Source organism: Kryptolebias marmoratus, linkage group LG12 (genome assembly GCF_001649575.2).
Source record: "Kryptolebias marmoratus isolate JLee-2015 linkage group LG12, ASM164957v2, whole genome shotgun sequence".
Lineage (NCBI taxonomy): Eukaryota > Metazoa > Chordata > Actinopteri > Cyprinodontiformes > Rivulidae > Kryptolebias > Kryptolebias marmoratus.
This window is the reverse complement of record NC_051441.1, coordinates 5,837,175-5,855,805: the sequence shown is the minus strand read 5'-3', so window position 1 is coordinate 5,855,805 and position 18,631 is coordinate 5,837,175. Positions and strand designations below refer to the sequence as shown.

The 18,631-nt window shown below is 38.8% G+C and overlaps 1 protein-coding gene across 1 annotated transcript in view; it reads right to left on the bottom strand.

The window, feature by feature from the left end:
• Positions 1-14,669, bottom strand: part of plekhh3 (pleckstrin homology, MyTH4 and FERM domain containing H3) — a 31,832-nt gene extending 17,163 nt beyond the window's left edge. Inside the window, exons 1-3 of the mRNA XM_017433548.3 lie at positions 14,104-14,669; positions 8,548-8,597; positions 1,867-1,961 (exon numbers count right to left, since the gene is read on the bottom strand). Of these exons, the coding sequence (XP_017289037.1) occupies positions 1,867-1,961; positions 8,548-8,597; positions 14,104-14,238 (280 nt within the window). The 5' untranslated portion in view covers positions 14,239-14,669. The remainder of the gene's footprint in view (positions 1-1,866; positions 1,962-8,547; positions 8,598-14,103) is intronic.
• Between the last annotated feature and the right edge of the window lie 3,962 nt (positions 14,670-18,631).

The following is an 18,631-nucleotide window of genomic DNA, read 5'->3' as shown; positions in this document are numbered from 1 at the left end:
AAAATAATTTATCAGGTAACATCAACAATTATTACAAATCCTAATGTGCTAACACTTGCTTTGCCATTTTATGTTAACAAAAAACTTCTTGTCACTTTTAAAAAAAGGGGAAAATTAGTGTATTTTCTAAATCAAACCTGAACTTTACATTTGTCCGTATTAAACTCACAGAACATTTCCTCCTTTGGGCTCAGACATATCCAGACGGCTAAGCTGCAGTTTATTGGAGCATGCTAAACTGTGCATCATGTGAGGAGTAATTTTAACTGTAAATCAACAAAAGGTATGTCAATAAACCAATGTCAACATCTCTTTCTGTCACCACGCTATGGCTTTTACAATTTATCCTCACATCATCAGTCTATATCTGCTATGGCAGTGGCCTATTTTAGACACTGAGGCAATATTCACCCCGTATAGCCTCAGGAAGTCTTGCTGGAGAAAAAAAAAAAAACAAAACATGCACACAAACTAGGGGAAAGGCCCTAAAAGAGGCTTTCTTCAAAACACATTCTTGTGCACCAAATAGAGAAAAATAAGTGGGATTATCTAACACTCTTAGGTGTCATTCCTGTAAGAGTGGTCTAGAGAAGAATGGTGATGTGGTGCAAAAGCTACAATTTGAAAAAAGGACACAAGGGCATGTAAAATAGCTCCTTGGGTTTGTAGAAATACTTTGTGAGAAACAAAGTCAGAGAGTAGTAGGACTAGCCAGGGAGGCATGGCAACTGCAGTCAGAATTAGGCAATGTGACTGTCGCCACACCAAACAGGACAGAATGTATCCAAGCAATGGCATTTTACTGCTCCATTTCAGCAGGCCAAAAAAAGAGAATGAAAACAGATTTGCACAAAAATATCCCATGAGATCACTTCTCAAAAATTTGCAAGACAAGGCTTCTAATGCCAGTAGCTGTGTACCGCATGTGGTCAGAGAGGGGTTAGCTACAGGGCAACAGCCCAGCGTGGAGCTGCAACAGGAAACAGTTTGGATGATGAATTAAATACTACATTTATTCACATGAAAAGCATAAACTGGCACAGCAAAGTACTCATTTAACAACTGAAAAACTAACTAGGGCAGCAGCTTCAGATTATTTTGTGGGCAATCTTCAAGAAGTCATTTATTCAAATAATATATCGACTAGTGTTCGCCACAATTTTCAAGAGTTTAAAAGGTACTCATTGTACACTATAAAATCCAACATAAAAGGTTATCCTGAACAATATTGAATGATGCAGTTTGAAAGAGTTTACTCCATGATATGCATTTCCAAAATGTGTGTTTGCATACAATGTAAACAAAACACTTTTATCTTTGTACTTTACTCAACAAATCTAAGCATAAATAGATACCAATATGTCAAAATTGTTGAATTTCTCAATCCCATACAGTTCGTTCATGGACGTAGCCATTGTTAACCTATTTTCAGTCACTTTAGCTCTTTCCGTAGGTAAACAAATGCTCGTGGTAGTTAGCAGTCATTCACAAATTTTGACACATTGACTGTCAATAAAAGAAAAAAACATAATTATGCTGATTTTGTTTTTTACTTTATGATTTTGTTTGTACCACTCTTCATGACATTGTAATGCATACTTTTAAATTTCTTGTATCGGCCAACAAAAAGTCCAAAATTTAAAGTTTTAGGTTAGCATCAGTGTAAAACAAAAAAGTTTTCACATGTTGTTTGAGCAAATTTGCTTGTATATATAACTGTATTCAATTTTATGGTCTAATCAGTTTGTTAGAACAACAGTGGTAAATACTAACTTATCCGATTGTTGCAGTTAAATGCATTGCTTTAAGGCAGACTGGAGTAATAGTTGTGTGATACATTGTGTTTGTTGTGTAAGTGAGACTCACCTTTCACTAAAAGTTCTGGTTCTTCCTCCAGTCCCATCTCCTTCTCCTCACTGATTAGTTTTTTCATCTTGACAGGTGACTGTGAGACAGTGTGCCTGTGCAGAGCAGAAGAAAGAAAATGTAAATATCCCTGCTCCCTCTCAGCTCAAACCTTTCTCTAAAATCTCCCCACCTTTGGACGACTACTGTAATTGGCTCAGAGACACGCTGCTGGCTGTGACTCCCATCCCATGTGACTTGTTGCCAACTACAAGCCTTTCAGACACTCTTTAAGAGGGAGTTGCACAGGGGAGGACTGGAAGGAGTGCCACAAATATCTTCCCTCTCGCAGTTTCCCTCTTTCCCTCCCTAGCAGCACGCAAGCCTGCTGACAAACACTGATACACATTGAGCCACTGTGGACAGCATGACTATCTTTTATCACTTTGGCTGGCAAGCCAAAAAAGGCGACTGAAAATAAACGTGACAGGGCGACGCCAGTCTGACTCCCAGCCAGACAGCCAGCCAGAGCTGGTCAGTGGAAGGCAAAAAGTTCAAAAGGTCACAGTCTTGGATAGTTAAAACCATAAATATCAAAAACATCTGTAAATCTGTGGAACTGCTGTTCTTTCTTTCTCTACTTCATGTCCAATCATAAAGCAGCTATTGCAGCTATTTTCAGTGAGTCTTCAGCATCCGGTCTGGCAATGCTGAAGTCAAACTCATATTATCTCAAGCCAAGGCTCATTTCCAGTCTATTAGATTTTTGAGATGTTTTATCTCTGCTGATTTATTTATCTAATAGCTCGTTTATTTTCTCTGTTTCCTGGGTCTAAATGTGAGGTATAAGACAAACACCCCTCCTTCCTTCCTCCTCCTCCCCTTCTTCATCTTTACATCCTCCTGGGACCACTGCTGAGGAAATGCATCAAGCCCTGCCTCCCAAGGTTATTGGCCTCTAGTTACCTGTGCTTTCGTCAGCTGATTCATGTCAGTATCGATCTGATAATTCCAGGCGGTTCCTCCTCACGGAAGTTGGCAATCAATAAGTCTCAGTATAACCTTATCAGGTTTGACTCAGCTTACATGACTGCAGAAGCAATGTCTTTTCTTTCTGTGAGGTCTGAGCTGATAATGTCTATAATACGGTTCATCTGGTTAACCTGCACTCTGTGCATAAATTTTGGTCTCCCCATAACATGCATTTGCAGAACTGACTCTATTGCACTGGCATCTTTACATTAAGCTTGAATTCAGACAATGAAACAATATATTGGGACATTTTTTTGTCTATGCATGTATGATTTGGTACCAGTGATCATCATTCACCAGAAAATAGAACCGAGAAAGACTCAAGACTGTCATAATATGAGTCAAGATGTATATTTAAGCCTGGTTGCATGATACAGTAGGGAATTGCTTCTGCATATGTAGACCATTAAATGCATTAAAATAAATAGAAATATGAGGGCATCTCTTATTTTTGGGTTGTTTATAACCCCTGCTACATAACTAAAATACTCACACAGGCACCCCAAAAGGGATATGGACTGTATCTACAGAAACACTAACATGGGAGGACCAAATAATCTGGCATTCAAGTTTTTAATGTTGAATGTCTTATCCTACTGAGAGAATTGGAAAATCTCAATTTAGTATACACTAACAAACTAATAACCTAAAAGACTCTGCAGATATAAAACTGAGCCAACAGCAGAGTGCCAGAAACTGAATGTTTCTCAAGTGACTACTTAAAGTCAAATCTGAAGCAAGTCAAACCCCCTAGACCCCAACAGATAACTCTGAAGCAGAAATAAACATGTTTACAACTTGGTACGATTTTGGTTTCTGGGACCAAAATGGTGAAATCCCTTTTTATACAGCTCCCATGTTTCAGTTTTACTTGGCTTGCATTTGCAGGTTTTCCAAGAAAATATATACATTTTGCAGTAAGCCTAGCATGCCAGCTTATCAGATGTTCAGCCCAATGTTGGCCCGTCTCCATTTTTAAATCCTTTCAAGGTCTAATCTACAGCTTCTTTTAGGCCAGCCATGGAAAAAGGAGACAAAAGCAGGGCTTCAAGAGGAAAACAAAACACCAAGCCCCAGTTTCAACCTTTAAAAACACAGAATGCTTGACCTTTAAAGTAAATGTGATCTTTGGGGAGTCAGCTTGGTTATTGTGTTCAAAATTTAGACTAATTTTGATTATTCTAAAAGACCACAATAGTGTTGCTCCTGAAAACCAGCCAACTGCTTCCTATTACAACCAAGCCTTGTTATCAGGGTGTCTGATCTGACAGGAGGCATTTGTTATTGATATTGTTTGTGATTATATCAGCACAAAATATGCTGATAATGACAAAGCGTCACAATAATGAGCATTTGCTTTACCAAGAATAGTTATTACAAAGAAACAGGATGGAAAAGAAATCTTAAAATGATTGTGTAAGTTGAAAACATAACAAAAAGCACAATTTTAAAAGTATGACCTCTGTTTTTATATTCAATGAGTTATTAAAACTTTCCACATGTTGGTGCTTGTAAGTGGTTTATTTTCTCAGGAGTAATCTATGATGTATCAAAGTGAATAATGAAAAAGAGCATGTATTACAGCTTGAGGCAAATGTTTGAGCATAATTGATGTGGTAGCTTTGCATCTCCACAGCTGTCCAACAGCCTCACAACCCCTCAGCTTAACCCCAACATCCCCCCCTTCTCTTCCAGTGCTACCTCCCCCACATTCCCAGAAACCCCAGCATAGGCCGTGGTGGTGGGGCCTTTAGTGGGCAACTTCCTCTAGAGTGCAGGAAACAATTTGATATGGGGATTAGACAGCACAAAAAAACAGAGTTGGTGCTCATCTACAGACAGCACCTCTTTCTCTCGCTAACCCTCCCCTCCAGGTATAAATATGCTCAGAAAGAGAGGCATTATTTTAATGTCCCACTACACATCTGTTGAAACTTGAAATGTGTTAAAAATTATGAGATTTATTCTGCTCTGCAGTTTGAGATCAACACGAAGTGCGGTTTGACTTTTAGAGACACCAACATGTTCATTCTTATGCTGCAGCTGGGAACGCTACAACAACCAAAACAGACACGGTTTCAAAAAAACTGAAAAAAGAAAATTCTGGCAAGCCAGACCCCTAAGATTGAATCAGAACAGCAAATAAACCGTTGGCTGCCCCACCGATTTAATAGCACTGGTGAACCAAAATGACTCACTTATTTTATTTAAACCAATAAAACAAGTTAGATTTTTACTAAAAATGACACTATAAAAACACAACTACATCCTAAAGAACTATGCAGGTGTATACAATTAAATCTGGGTGCAGTCAGGTTTAGTTGGGAAAAGATTTACTGGAAATTAAATGACGTTACCAAATTCCTTGTGCTAAAGACAGGCAAACATGAAACATATCCCACCCACGTTAATGTAATAAAGCAGGAGTGTCACACAGACCGCCAGTCACTTCTGATTTGTGCGTCTTCTAATCAGCTGAAGCAGGTGAGAACCGTCTGAATGTCAAGAGCTAAAAGAGATTCTGGTCAAACCTAGTAAAGGACACTATGAACGATCTCACGCAATATTGTGAGATCTCATTTGATGTATTAGTGTTTGTATGTGTGTTGAGTTTCCCTTGTGTGCACCACTGAGTAAATGCATTTGCACTAAAAGGTTATAAATTGGATCAAATAAGCAACATATAGGCTGTTGCATTATATTCCAAACAGGTCATTACACTTAATGAGCACTATATCAGCACACTTTTTTTGATGCCCACAATAGTGACACACTTAAAAACTCGTAACATGAGCAACCCATTGGGTTGATTAGTTTGTGACCCTCAGCTTAGTGGTGGCTGCTGCAGTGGTGAGTGATTGATTTCAGTCCGGGGTCTAATCACAATGTGGGCACATCAATTAAAGTTAAAAAAAGTGCTGTCCTTGCTCTCGGGACTCGATGACCGCAGTGGGAAACAAGTTCCAGCATACAATGAGGGTTCTTTTCATTACTAAAAGATGCACAATTGCAAAAATGACCAATGCATGCCTAAGTCTTGAATTTTTATATTTATATATGTGAAACTCATGTATATTTACATATTTGTCTCACACAAATGCAAAAAAGGAATTCAAACAAACAAAGCTTATGTGTTACTGTTTATTTCCATTAAAATATTCTTAACTAACTTTTAAAACATCCATAGAGGGTTTTCTAAAAGACACTGATAAATAAATTAGATAAATAAAACTATACGAGAGTATATTTTTTATTAAAATACAGTGATTTCTCTACTTTGAGTACAGGTGTATCTCTTTAATTTTCAGTCCCTATCTCCTCCCCCACAACGCTGCCTGAAACTGGGCTGGTGGGAAAATGGGAATGTGGTGATTAAGATTGGGCCTATATGACCTCCCAGCTAAAAATACACTGTTTACTCAAGACCACTGCCAAGAAATTCTGGCCTAGGCAGAGGACAGGGGGGGGGGAGTCATGTTTTGAGACCAGAGGAGGAGGAGGTGTGACAGGAAGTCTGAGCTTGTGAGTGAAAAAGTGTGTGTTGTCAGCAAGAAATTTTATGACACAGGGTAAGTGGCTTTTTAGTTTGAATGAAGTCATTCTGTTTGTAATGTTTTATAATGAAAATTAAAGCCTTCCATATTGTGCACTCTAAACAGGGCCAGTGTGTGATGGTTGACCAGCAGGACGGCATCCATCCAGAACCACAATTACCAGGGGCCCACACCTAAACTCTTCACGCAATCACCCACTTGTTTCATACATGCACACACATTTAGGTTGCATCTCTAAACACTGGTTTCTTTCAAAAACTATTTGGTAGCCCACTTAAAAAAAAAAAAAAGATGTAAAGCTTTTGAATGTCAAGAACTGCCAAAGAAGAGGGAAGGCGTTAATGACAAAGCAGATGGAACAAATTATGAGACAAAGTCCTCAGGTTTGCATTTTCATCTGGGTACAGTTAGTACTCTGCCTTGTCCACACTATAAAAAGGGATTTGATGGAAAAAAGTAATGTCAGAAAGAAAGAAATGGTGTAAAAATGTAAAACAGATTTGAGAGTTAAAACAGCAGGGGGAACAAGCAGCCTTGGAGTTTTCTACTGCCTAAGAGGTAGAAAAGAGAGACCCTGCACGGTCTACCTGTCACTCATCCACATCTTCAAAATTACTAATTTGTACATATTTTGAAAATGTGACCAGAATCTTTTCATCTGGTTACAGTGCACACCTCAAACCATAAACTAGCTCGTTGTATGCTATACTTTTTTAACAACATCAATATGTTTAATCTCATTTGTCTCTGTATTGTTATATTATTACGATACAAAGAAAAATACTTACAATTTTTGTTTAAATAACATCCATGGTTGTGCCATTTGAGTTGCCAGTTTAGTTGTAATCCCATGGTAACATCTAAATTCCTATAGTCAGATAGCAAAAGATTTAGTAATCTAATGTGTAACAGATACACCCTTAATCTTAATACTTCATTTCGTCCCTTAAATTAAAAGTAAAATTAAACCAGTGCAGTCTTGCCTGTTAAACAGAATTTGAAATAAATGTAGGTCACACCACTATTACTCTACAAAGTGCTGACCAATCAGAGCTTTGCCTGTCATTTCCTTAATACAACTGAACTTGTGGGCGTGTCTTCCTGTTGCTCAGGTAACAACCGAGCACTACATTCTCTAATCTCTCCACAGTGTGATGATTACAGCCAAGCTTTTAACACACTCCCTTCAAAACCAGTAATTAATTATGCCATGTCGCCCAAGGCCACTGCCACTGAACTGGAGAAATCTCACCCGGACACATCCAAGCCACACCTCCTCTGGGAGTGCTAATGGAGTAGGACTGAGTCACACAATGTCCAGTTCTCACTTCTTCCTCTCCATTTTTTCCCCCTTCAAGCCTCGAGAGACAGCATGTCCTGTATGACTGCAGCAAAATGTCTCACTTAACCACATCCTGGGGCAGTTTGATTCCTGTTGAGAGTCGTTGCAGACTCTCGTCTGTTCATTTGCGGCGTATGATAGCCCTACATGTCAAGCTTTGTGACTCATTGCCAGTGAGTCGGCAGATGTACAGTAGAGATTATGCATGAGGGATGGGGGTGTTCAGGGGGAGGGATAAGGGCAGGACGCCAAAGATAGAGAGAAGCAGAGGCTGGCTACATCACTGTCTGAGATCACAAACAGTCTGAATCTGGCACTTGAATTGCTCCTTCTTCACTAACACGCAGCATTCATTCGTAACGCACACATTCATGTAAATTTTACAGTTTGGAAGATGCATACTGACTCCCTGCAGACACTAGCTTTGAAGTCAAGTAATTTGATTTATAGACAAGGAAGATGGACAACATGTGATCAGTCACATCTTGGTTCAGTATGGCCCATCAGTGCCTCATGTAGCTCAAAATGACAAAACTCAAAGTCAGTGTGACAAGTAAAAAATAAATAATATGTGTCACTTGAATGCATGTGGTGCATCAGGTGCACCACATGAGATGCTGCAGAGGAAGTAAAAAAGAAAATCAAGTACTGACAAATATGCCTATCTTAAGATAAATAAAGAAATCCACAGCAATCAGGGGAAGTATACGAACAAAAAAGAGAAGTCATACTTCTGAAATTATTTTAAAGAAATGCCTTTTCTTTTTTCCTTACCCGTTTGTTCCATTGGCTGTTGGCTGAGAAACAATCACTTCAGCTGGACTCTGTCAACAGAAGAGAGAAAAAAAGGGGGTAAATGAATGCTAATGTAACACAAACAGTAGTCTGTCCTTAGGACTATCCACAGGTTGGAGTGTTCTTCAACGGTTTGCCTTTAGAGACCATGTTATAGCAGTGCAAGCAGTTGTTCCTGGCAGCCTTAGCACATAGTTGTACTGTTCCTGTGATGCTTGGCTTTAACTTGCAAGGGGTAAAGCTGGTGGGGAGAAATATGGCATGCAAAACAGGCTAATTTAGTGTAAGAGCTCTGAACAGAGGGATCTTTTGTGCTAGGTTCTGCATGCAGCCCAATTTTCACACCCCAGAAAGCTTTAATTCAAACTGGTAATTTCTTTAGGAAAGGTAACCTAGAAATAACCTCAATTTTTCAGACTGTGCTCATAACAGCGACACTTGCCTTCATCTTTTCTATCCACAAGTTAATGGATAACGGCTGTTGACAAAGAGACCTCTGCAGGAATGTCCATAAACAGGACTTTATTTAGTAGTTATTGGAGTACCAGTAATAATTAAACGATGAACAGAGCCACAGTTCATAATCACTACTGCATATTAGCAGTGCAGCTAATCATAATAAATCACATACATTCATTCTAGGAAAGAGTCGTCTAAAGTTGATGCATTTACTTGTTAAATAAGGGTCCATTTTGTACACATTTAAAATAAATTAAATTTTAAGCTTTGAACAATGATTTTTTTTATTTTATTCCAGGGTATCTCCATTAAGCAGAAGATTGGAGAGGATGTTTCCTTTCACAGTGCCCCAGCTCTTAGTTCCCAACCTGACCTTGGAAAACCCCATCAGACATCAGAGCTCACCAGTGTGCAGTTTGGACTAATTCCCTGGTGTGCAGAGTAGCACTGTGTGTCCCCGTGGCCTGGCTTGTTGTCTCTGTGAACCACAGCCTTGAGCCAGCTCCTGTGGCTGTCCCAGCCCAACTCGGCCCACCTGAAACACTATCCAGGTCAGGTCTGGGCCCCTCACAGTTCACACACCACACTTTACTACTGGGCAAACTATCCTAAGTATAGCTGTTGCTCCACAAAAACATACTCCTGCTTCTTTTTAGATGCCTTAAAAATAACTAAGTAAACATATACTGCACTTTCAGAGTTTGGTATTAAATCTGCATTATATTTTTAAGGCAAATCGACCTTGGGGCAAATGAAGAAATGACTGGGGTCTGGATAATGGCATTTCATCAATGTTTAACTCAAAAGGGGCACTGCGTATGCCAAACCAGACAGGCAAGAATAACTGAGCAACATTAGAAAGTGACTTATGAATGGAAGACAAAATGTAATGTAATTCCCAGTGTCTGCTTTTAACCATGCAGTGAACATCTAAAACAAGCCAAAAGCCATAAAGCAGGACTCTGATCACTATTACTAAAAACAACAAATCAACATTAATAAAAATCAGCAACAGAGAAGCTATAATTTCAGAATATAAAATGGTTAGATGGTTAATAATCTAAAGGCTCAAGTAAATAAAGTTGAAATATTTTGAGTCATTCTTTACAAAAAGTGACAATTTAAAGAAAAACAGTTTTCCAATAGAGTGAATAAGCTGTGGAATAAAACAAAACAAAGATAGCGTGCGATGCAGAGCTTTGGCACAACATCTCCCTTTGGACGGGCAAAGGATGAATCACTCCAGACTAGAGCCAAGCATGAAGGAAAAGAGGGAAAAGATGGCGTGATGTGTTCGTTTCGTGGCTGACTTCCGCTCTTGCTTTCCACAGTCTACTCTCTTGCTCTTTTTCTCTTTCCCTTCAGCTCTCCTGGGAGGCTGAGTAACCAGGAGGAAATGCTTGGGCTCAGCTCGTGTCGGCCTGAAGACCAGATGTGTGGCCTGGAGGTGGTGAGGCAGAGACGCAACGGAAACCAAATATAAACCAGCGTACCATGACACCTCTGAAGGCAAAGGGCAGTAGGGATGGTTAACGGGATCCACTCTCACCAAAGCTGGACTGTGCCTGATTGTTCTAAGAATGAGATCTATGGCGGCACTCCAATACACACTCACAACTGCCAAGGCCTACAAACTGTGTGGCAGTAGTTTATTGGTAACTGTGACTTCACATCAAATAAAAAAAACTGAGGAAAAGTTTCAAATGAAACATGGAAAGAAGAGTGAATGACAGATGTCCTGTCCAAAAATGAGTGCCAAGCTGTCCTAACACTGGAAGCATTCAGCTTGGTGTGACTATTTGGGCAGCTGTTAAAGAGCAGTTTCTTTGAATGAGGACTGTAAACATGAAGGGAAAAGATTCTGACATGGCCCTGTGCTCTTAAGGGTCAAGCTCACCACATACGTCAGCTCTGACTCACAGTTCCAACCCCAGTCAAGAAGAGTCCTGCCAAAAAACACTGTGGTACCTATGACTTTGGTACTGTGGACGCCTCACACCATGGCATTCTCTGGCTTGTTGGCAAACAATGCTGCTTGTGGACTCTAGGAGAGAGGCTCCACCAGTTTTGTGGGTCACTGTGGTTACCCCTGAACAGAGGCCAGCTAAATGGAGTTTCAGTATTATGAGGCCCATAAGAAGCACACGCATGCAACAGGAAAGGGGAGTGGAGTCTGAGTTATTGACATAAAATCCAACTTTAAACATTAGATAAAATTGAGCTCTTTTTGCAAATGTTATAAATGGAACATGGTCCCTGAGCTGCTTTCTCTGGAAATCTCTGCAGACCTTCAGTCATACCCAACCCTTTCTGCCAACTTCATTGAACTCAAAGTTATAACTCTATATTCTGACAATGGTGGCTTTTTGAGGACTTTGGTTTAGAATAGTTTTATATATACCCAAAATATTATTGGAAAAGCTTCAACTTAGAGCTGCAATGTCTACCACAAACCAGTGGCACACACCACGAGAAAAACTATTTGGTAGAGTTGATCAAAAGACTGCCAGGATGAACTATTTGATAATCAATGATGTCATTATACCAGATTTTATTTATCTTAACTTTTGCTGAACCAAAAGAATGGTTAACTGCCTTTGATCACTTGACAACTTTCATTACATGAGTAAAGTGATACTCTCCATTAGGAGGTAATGTGATAAACCACATAAGCCACAACACAAAACAGATATACATCACTCAGATTAATAGCATTTTACGCTTCAGCACAAGGCAATTCATATTCATGAATATTTCTGAGCATAAATCAACAGGGGATTCTAATCAGTGAGGCAATATAAATTTAGGAGGTAGAGACAATTAAATGATAATGACGAAGTTTATATGAGCCTTTATAATTGGAATCTGAATCATAATTTTAGTAGATTTTTATCCAGTTCATCAAAAATAATACTTATTTTGGAGCTATTGAGTACTGACCATGGTCCAAATAGTTGGCTACATTACAATAAATGTGCATTTTAATGTAAGTGATCTCATCGTGATGTACATAAATAGCACACCTTTTAAGGCTCAGACCACACAGTTTAACTTTTAAACATTTTTGATTTTTGTGCATCATTTTTCAACCATTAATGATGCACTAAACTTTCCAGAGCTGGGTTTCAAAGTGAAAGAACAACCCATATAGGCTTGAGGTGTTAATAGACCAGTGTGTTTCAACTATGGCTTTATCTGATTGTGACACCACTTATGTCAGTGTTATCAGTTAGACATGCAGTGGTTAAAACCTAAACCTCCTCAGTTTTTATTGCAACTAAAACTGCTTTTCCTGTTCCGGTTACAATATGGTCCTATATGTGCTTGCATATGTAAAGACGCATGTGATGTATAGTTGCACACACATGCACAAGAACAAAAATTTTAAAACATTATCCTGGTGTAGCTTCTCAGTCATCCAGGACATGCTAAATCCAAAAAAGGGTTAAAAACCCTGGAATTGATGAAGCTCCTTGGATGAGAAGCGAAACGTCTTCAGTTACAAAATAGAAGTCCAGTTGTTTTTGGTTTTTAACCCTTTTTGGATTAATAAAATATTAAACTTAAGATGCCAGGAGGTACTGAGGTTGATATTTAGCAAGTAATCTGGGAGAACTACAGTAAAAGTATCTGTCAGAATCACTTTAGAAGGCCATCTCCCTTGGAACATGTTGCAATGATCTGGTATTGTAGATATAGAGCCAGCCAGATGGTACGTTTAAGAGGAAGATAGTGCACACTGCCACAAACCAACACCTCAAAGAGCAACAGATGTTGCTCTTATCTGGGGCTGTTGGTGCAGTTAGACTTCTGTTGAGTCAATAACTGTGTAAACGTATCTGTCCCAAACGTTTTCATGCAAATGTCTGTCGTATCGTGCCGAATGGCACACAAAGCGCCAATAAACAAAGAAAGCAGGATAGACAAGTTGTAAAATTAAAGTGGTTTTACATTTAACAGCGAAGCCTCACCTCAGGTGCACTTGGTTCAAAAAATGTAGGAGGGTGGATTTCTTTTTTCTAAGGCACTGTACTAAACAGATGCATGATGGGTTATACAAAAAGAGCCTACCTCATTTTGAGGCAACAATGCCCCTTACAAGTGGGTGGACAATGCTGAACTCTCTGTGCCTGATCAGATGACTAACATTACAGAGAAGACAAGGCCACAGTCTTATTTGAAACTGAGGCCAAACACACAGGATCACTTCAACTCACTGAGTTTTACAGCTTACATCAGAGCATGTGTGTGGGATTGCTCAATGTTGCCTCAGCTTCAAAGACCATGCAAACCTGAACTTCAAAATGAAACAAAGGCACTTTTTTTTGGCTCAAAGACTGGTGACTGATAAACCTGATTATCCACACAGCTAATATGTGTACTTACATGTTTAGACTATGGTTTGTCACTTCAGAGCAACAATACTATAAAAGGTTTGTTTTTCTTATCACACCTTTAAGTTCCAATATTTACATTTCATGAGTAACCTTTTGTTTTTAAAATCAAGATCTGCGGGCATAACTGCTCAAACAAGAAATCATGCCATAAATTCAAATAGCACTCTTAAAAAATAAAGTTTGGATGTTGTTTGAATCACAGTCATTTTATCTTGAATCTAAAGCTTTTCAGGTAATTTTTAACAATCAAAATAAAACAGATCCTGTTGTATTAAAGTAATAATATGAGATATAAAAGCAAGCAAATACTGCAAATTAAATCCAAGTTAGTTTGTTGGAACTGTACTAATCATTAACTGAACAAAGACTGGCCCAAAGTGATTTCCTTATTAGCACATGAGGATTAGGCCACAGAGCTATCTTGATTTTTGTGCTTCTGGGAAATTCTGAAACCCTTTGAACCCATTGCCATCCATGAACTATTTGGTGAGGACAAACCTTCAAACAATTACCACTCTTTACATTTAAACAATCAGGTTTGGTGAAACCAGTTGACTCAATTAAGTAAATCTAACATTCCTTTTTTTCAGAGTGTGGCAACTATTACTGGCATTTAGTGTGAAATTACGCAGAAGCTATTAAACAGTGCAGGTGGAGAGTTTTTTTTGTTTTTTTTTACCCGTCCATTGGGAGTCAAGTCCTCCTTGTTGCGCAATTCAAAAGACTCTTCCTCCTCTTTCTCCCCATAGTCCCGTCCCAGCAAACTGAAGCCCTGCCTGCAGCACAAGAACCAGCAATTTCCTTGCAAAGGCATTCAAATCGGGTTAAGAGTGTCCTTTTCTGCTGTCCAGGTCGGTGGATTCAGCCTTCACGCCCGAAGAAGTGTGAGTCCAGGAGTTGCGTGAGAGCGCACAGCTCTCCATAGATATCCGACGGAGGAGAGGACGAAAAGCAGCCCAGGAAGCCCGTCCTCTCCTTTCTGCTAAAACAAAACCTCTAGTAAGAGTTCCCACTAGTTGCAGTCATGCTCCAACTCAATCGATGAGATAGGAGGGGGAATCTTCCAGGACTCCAGCTGTTTAAACCGAAATACAGCTAATAAAGTAATAATTAAAAAATCCAGCGCCGCTGTGGTTTATGTTAAAATAAAGGCGTGTGTGTCATCAGCTTTTGCTGTAAAACGTTAAAAAAAGAAGAAGGAACCTCTCACCGCTGCCGGACTTCTGAGTTTTTGAACAAAAGCGTGTAGCAGCTGGGTCAGGATGGTGTGGGAAACAAGCCACGCCCACTGACCTCCAGTCCAACACGCGATTGGCCGAGAGCAGACACTCCCCGCAGCGATACGCCCCCAAACCACGCCCCTTCACTCTGACAGAGCTCACGCGCCCCTTGGTTCATGACAGTCTTTAGTCTGTTCAAGTCAGGCATGAATCCCTCCATGCCGCTGCTGTATTCATGCAGCTTTATGGATTTAAACTTTATATAATCTGTCTATGAGTTGTTATTCCCAATGAGCTTTTAAGTGTAAGCACAGAATTTATTAATTAAGAAGCTTTTAAAAGCTAAAGAAATATCTCATGAATATGTCTTGTGTGAGTGTGTTCAATGGATTTTAATAAACCTCTCAGAAAGTTCTCATTAAAGTACAACCAATTAACTTGAAGTTAACCCAATTCAAATGGCCACTACTGCTAATAGACCTTATAGCTGACACAAAAATGTCTCTAACGCAACCAATTTTACATATTTAACCTAATATTTGGTGAGGTAGTAGCTGAGAGTCACTCTCAACACATACTCTGAGCTCTAACTAATCGAGCGAGATCTTGTTTTTAAAACTTTGGTCTTAACTGATGGAGTCTGTCGGCAAAAAAAGGTCTCATAAACCACAGGGCAGATTTTAGTGAAACTCTCTCAAGCTAATCATTGGATCTACAACTCATTAACTTTTAGAGTCAACCCAATTCAAGATGGCCACCACATCTAACTGACATTAGCCAACACAAAAAACCCTCTATACATTTTACAGACATTGAGCTGAATTTGGTGTGGTAGCATTCCTTCAACAAATGCTAGGTTTGTTTTTACTTAATAATTCTAGAAATGTACCTTAACAAATGTAACTATTGGTGGTTTATTTGCAGATTTATTAATTGTGACATAATAAAAGTGAAAGTACTTCTTATGAAGAATGAATGGTTTGCTATGGAGGTTTCACCAAACAAAAGCTATATCTCTGTGTTTAAACATGACTGTTTTACTATTATTTATCCAGGCTATCTATTACCACTGGGTATCTTTTTTCGTTCAGGCGAGACTTTGATAATCCTATGGGTAGGTAAGTTTTTATGCGCCCATTTGGGTGAAAACGAGTCTGCTTGATCAGCAAATGTTTACATTCATCAGGATGGCTTTGATGGTGTTTCTTAGAAAATAAAAAATAAAAATAAATCCAGTTATTAGAGTCAGATTTTTCTTGTCTTGTGCTGCTTTTGACAGTTAGGAGGAGAGAAAGCTTTAGCAGCAGTGACAACAGGAAACTTATTTGAATTGACGTTCAGATTTGATTGTGTTGTAATTTTTCTAGCATAAAAATTAATCTTTTTCATGCTCGTTTCTTTTTTTTTGTATATAAGGATTTTTTCCTTTCATTTCCTGCTTTTCTTGTTCACACACATTATTGTTCCTTGTTTCTTTTTTCACTTTGCTAAACAGCTCATAAGGAAACAGCAATAGGAGGAAGGTGGACTTATCTTAAATCCAGACACGTGTCTTATTCAGCCCAGCTGGCACTCAGGCTTCTTTTTCCTTTAATATCCCTTCATTTCCCCTCTCTCTGCTCTGTGCAGACTCCTTTCATGCTCCTCAGTCAGCTGGCTCAGTCCTCAATAAGAGGGCCTCTTAGCTGCTGCAGACTGAAGGCCAAGTTAATTTTATTCAGTTCATATTGTTAGTTTTTGTGTGAATGTTGATTCAGCATTTGCTTTCCTGTTTTTTATTTTCCCGTTCAGTTGTTCGAGCTTCTTCTGCATACTTTGTGCTAGTTTAACCTCACCAAAACGTTCAGCTTGATTGGGAATATGGTGCTATGACCTTTGATTTATGTAACTTTTATACTTTTCAAAATATTTACCTTCATTAAAAAAAAATTAAAAATCTCCATAGAAATATATTGAGATCTCTTCAACTCCAAACAACAACTCCATAGTTTGTTTTGAAATCTGATTTAACATGTGCTCTGTTTTTTCTTGTTATGCTATTTTAAATTTTTAGCTACAGCTCTACCACTTCTAGCTACCATAATGCTACTTTCAGCTACTGCTCTGCCAGATTTAGCTTTTAGCTACCATTTTACTACTTTTAGCTTTTAACCACAGATACCATTTTGCTAATTTCAATTCTGCCTATTTTAGCAACTCCATTTCAGCTTTTCTTGCAAATTTCAGCACTTAGCATTCAAACAGCATTTTCACAGAAAATACATTTTGTCTAGTTGCATTAATATTGAGACTACTAAGTCTCAGAAAATGAAAAGTCTCATCACAAACAAAAACAAGTTACACAACAACACACTTTCTCACAATCAACCCACCAAAGTTCCAGGAATAAAGAAAGGGTGTGTGCTGAATTTCTTTTAAAATTTCTTGCACTATTCTGCAATGGAGCTTGCACAAATCAGCTTGCAAGAGCAAACCCTTTCGGAGTATTCCTGTCGAAACTGCACCAGCTGCTTTCCGTCTCTGCAGAATCTCTTTCCAGACCAGATCTTCCCTGTCCTCCCCCATATCCCAAAACAATACGCTTGGGGCCTCTGCTTCTGCAGAACCTGGAGGAACATGTGTTTTATTTTTAGAGCTCATTCCCTCAGCCCACACTAGAAATGTAAAAAAAAGCCCTCCATTTATATATTGTTTCTGAAAGAGCTGAAGTCAGAGCAAACAGAAAAATATATCATGCAGGCAGTAAAATTTGTAATTTGTTGAAGAAGCTAAAACTGAGTTAAAGGTAAGACAATCAGGACAAATGCTTGAATTAGCTAAACAGAAGATAAAAGCAGCAAAACGGTATCTAAAAGCAAGCCAAACTTAGGAAAGCAGTAGCTAAAAGCTAAAAATTGGTAAAACAATAAAAGCCAATGCAAAAACTGAAAAAACAATTACTAAAAATAAAACTAAAACCTTCAGAAAAGCAGCTAAATGCTACAGTGAGCAGAACATTAGCTAAAAGCTGAAACTAGCAAAACAGCAGCTTAAAGTATATTTCAGAGAGCACAACATTTTTCAAGGTTTTGAAGAGTTCTCAATTCATTTCAATGAGGAAACAATGTAAATAAAAGTAAATATTTCAAAATGTATAAAAGTTACAAAAACCAAAAGTCATAGCTGTAATGTCCTGAACGAGCTGGACATTTTCATATATGTATGATTAAAATAGCTGAAAATGTGCTGAAGTAGTTAATTCATAAAACACACAGAAGGAAACTATAAACAGCAATAATCTGAGTTTTTTTTTCCAGGAGCCAAATTAAGCACCTGGAGGACTATCCGATTGAGTTTCCCATACTCACTTGTCCTCACTTACTGTATTCGTTTACCCACCTCTTCTGTCTCTACCTTCCCCTCTTTCCAGCAGATGACACATGATTCCCAATTAGTGCACACACACACTGGCGCACACGCACAAACACACACACACATTGCAAGTTAACCTGATACGCTGGTCAGTGTGAGGAACTGGATTAAGAGTAAAGCAGATTTGGTCAATCTCCCAGTGTGGACACAAAGTCAGGGTGGCTGCTAAACACAAAATACCAGGGGAGAACAAAGTGTGCGTCTGGGAAAAAAAAAAGTTTAAGTATCAACATCTTGTGATATGATGAGATTTTGCAGCTAAATGTGGTAGAGGTCCTAAATGTGTATTTTACAAAAAAAGATATATTTTTTTAAGGCCATTGAGAGTTATTATTCTTCAAGCTGGTGTCATGTGTCTGGGTTTTGTTCTGTTTTGATTTAGGGTTTTCTTGTATTTGCTGTTTTTTGTCCTTGTCTTGATATTGTTTTGTCTTCTTTATGCTTTGGTTCTGTGTTGTCATCATTCACCTGTCCTCCGCTCAGCACTTTTCTGGTTTCTTGTCACACCCATCTCCAGCTGTCTTCACTCCTAATCACACACCTGTTCCCACTTCTCCTCATCACCCTCTGCTTTAA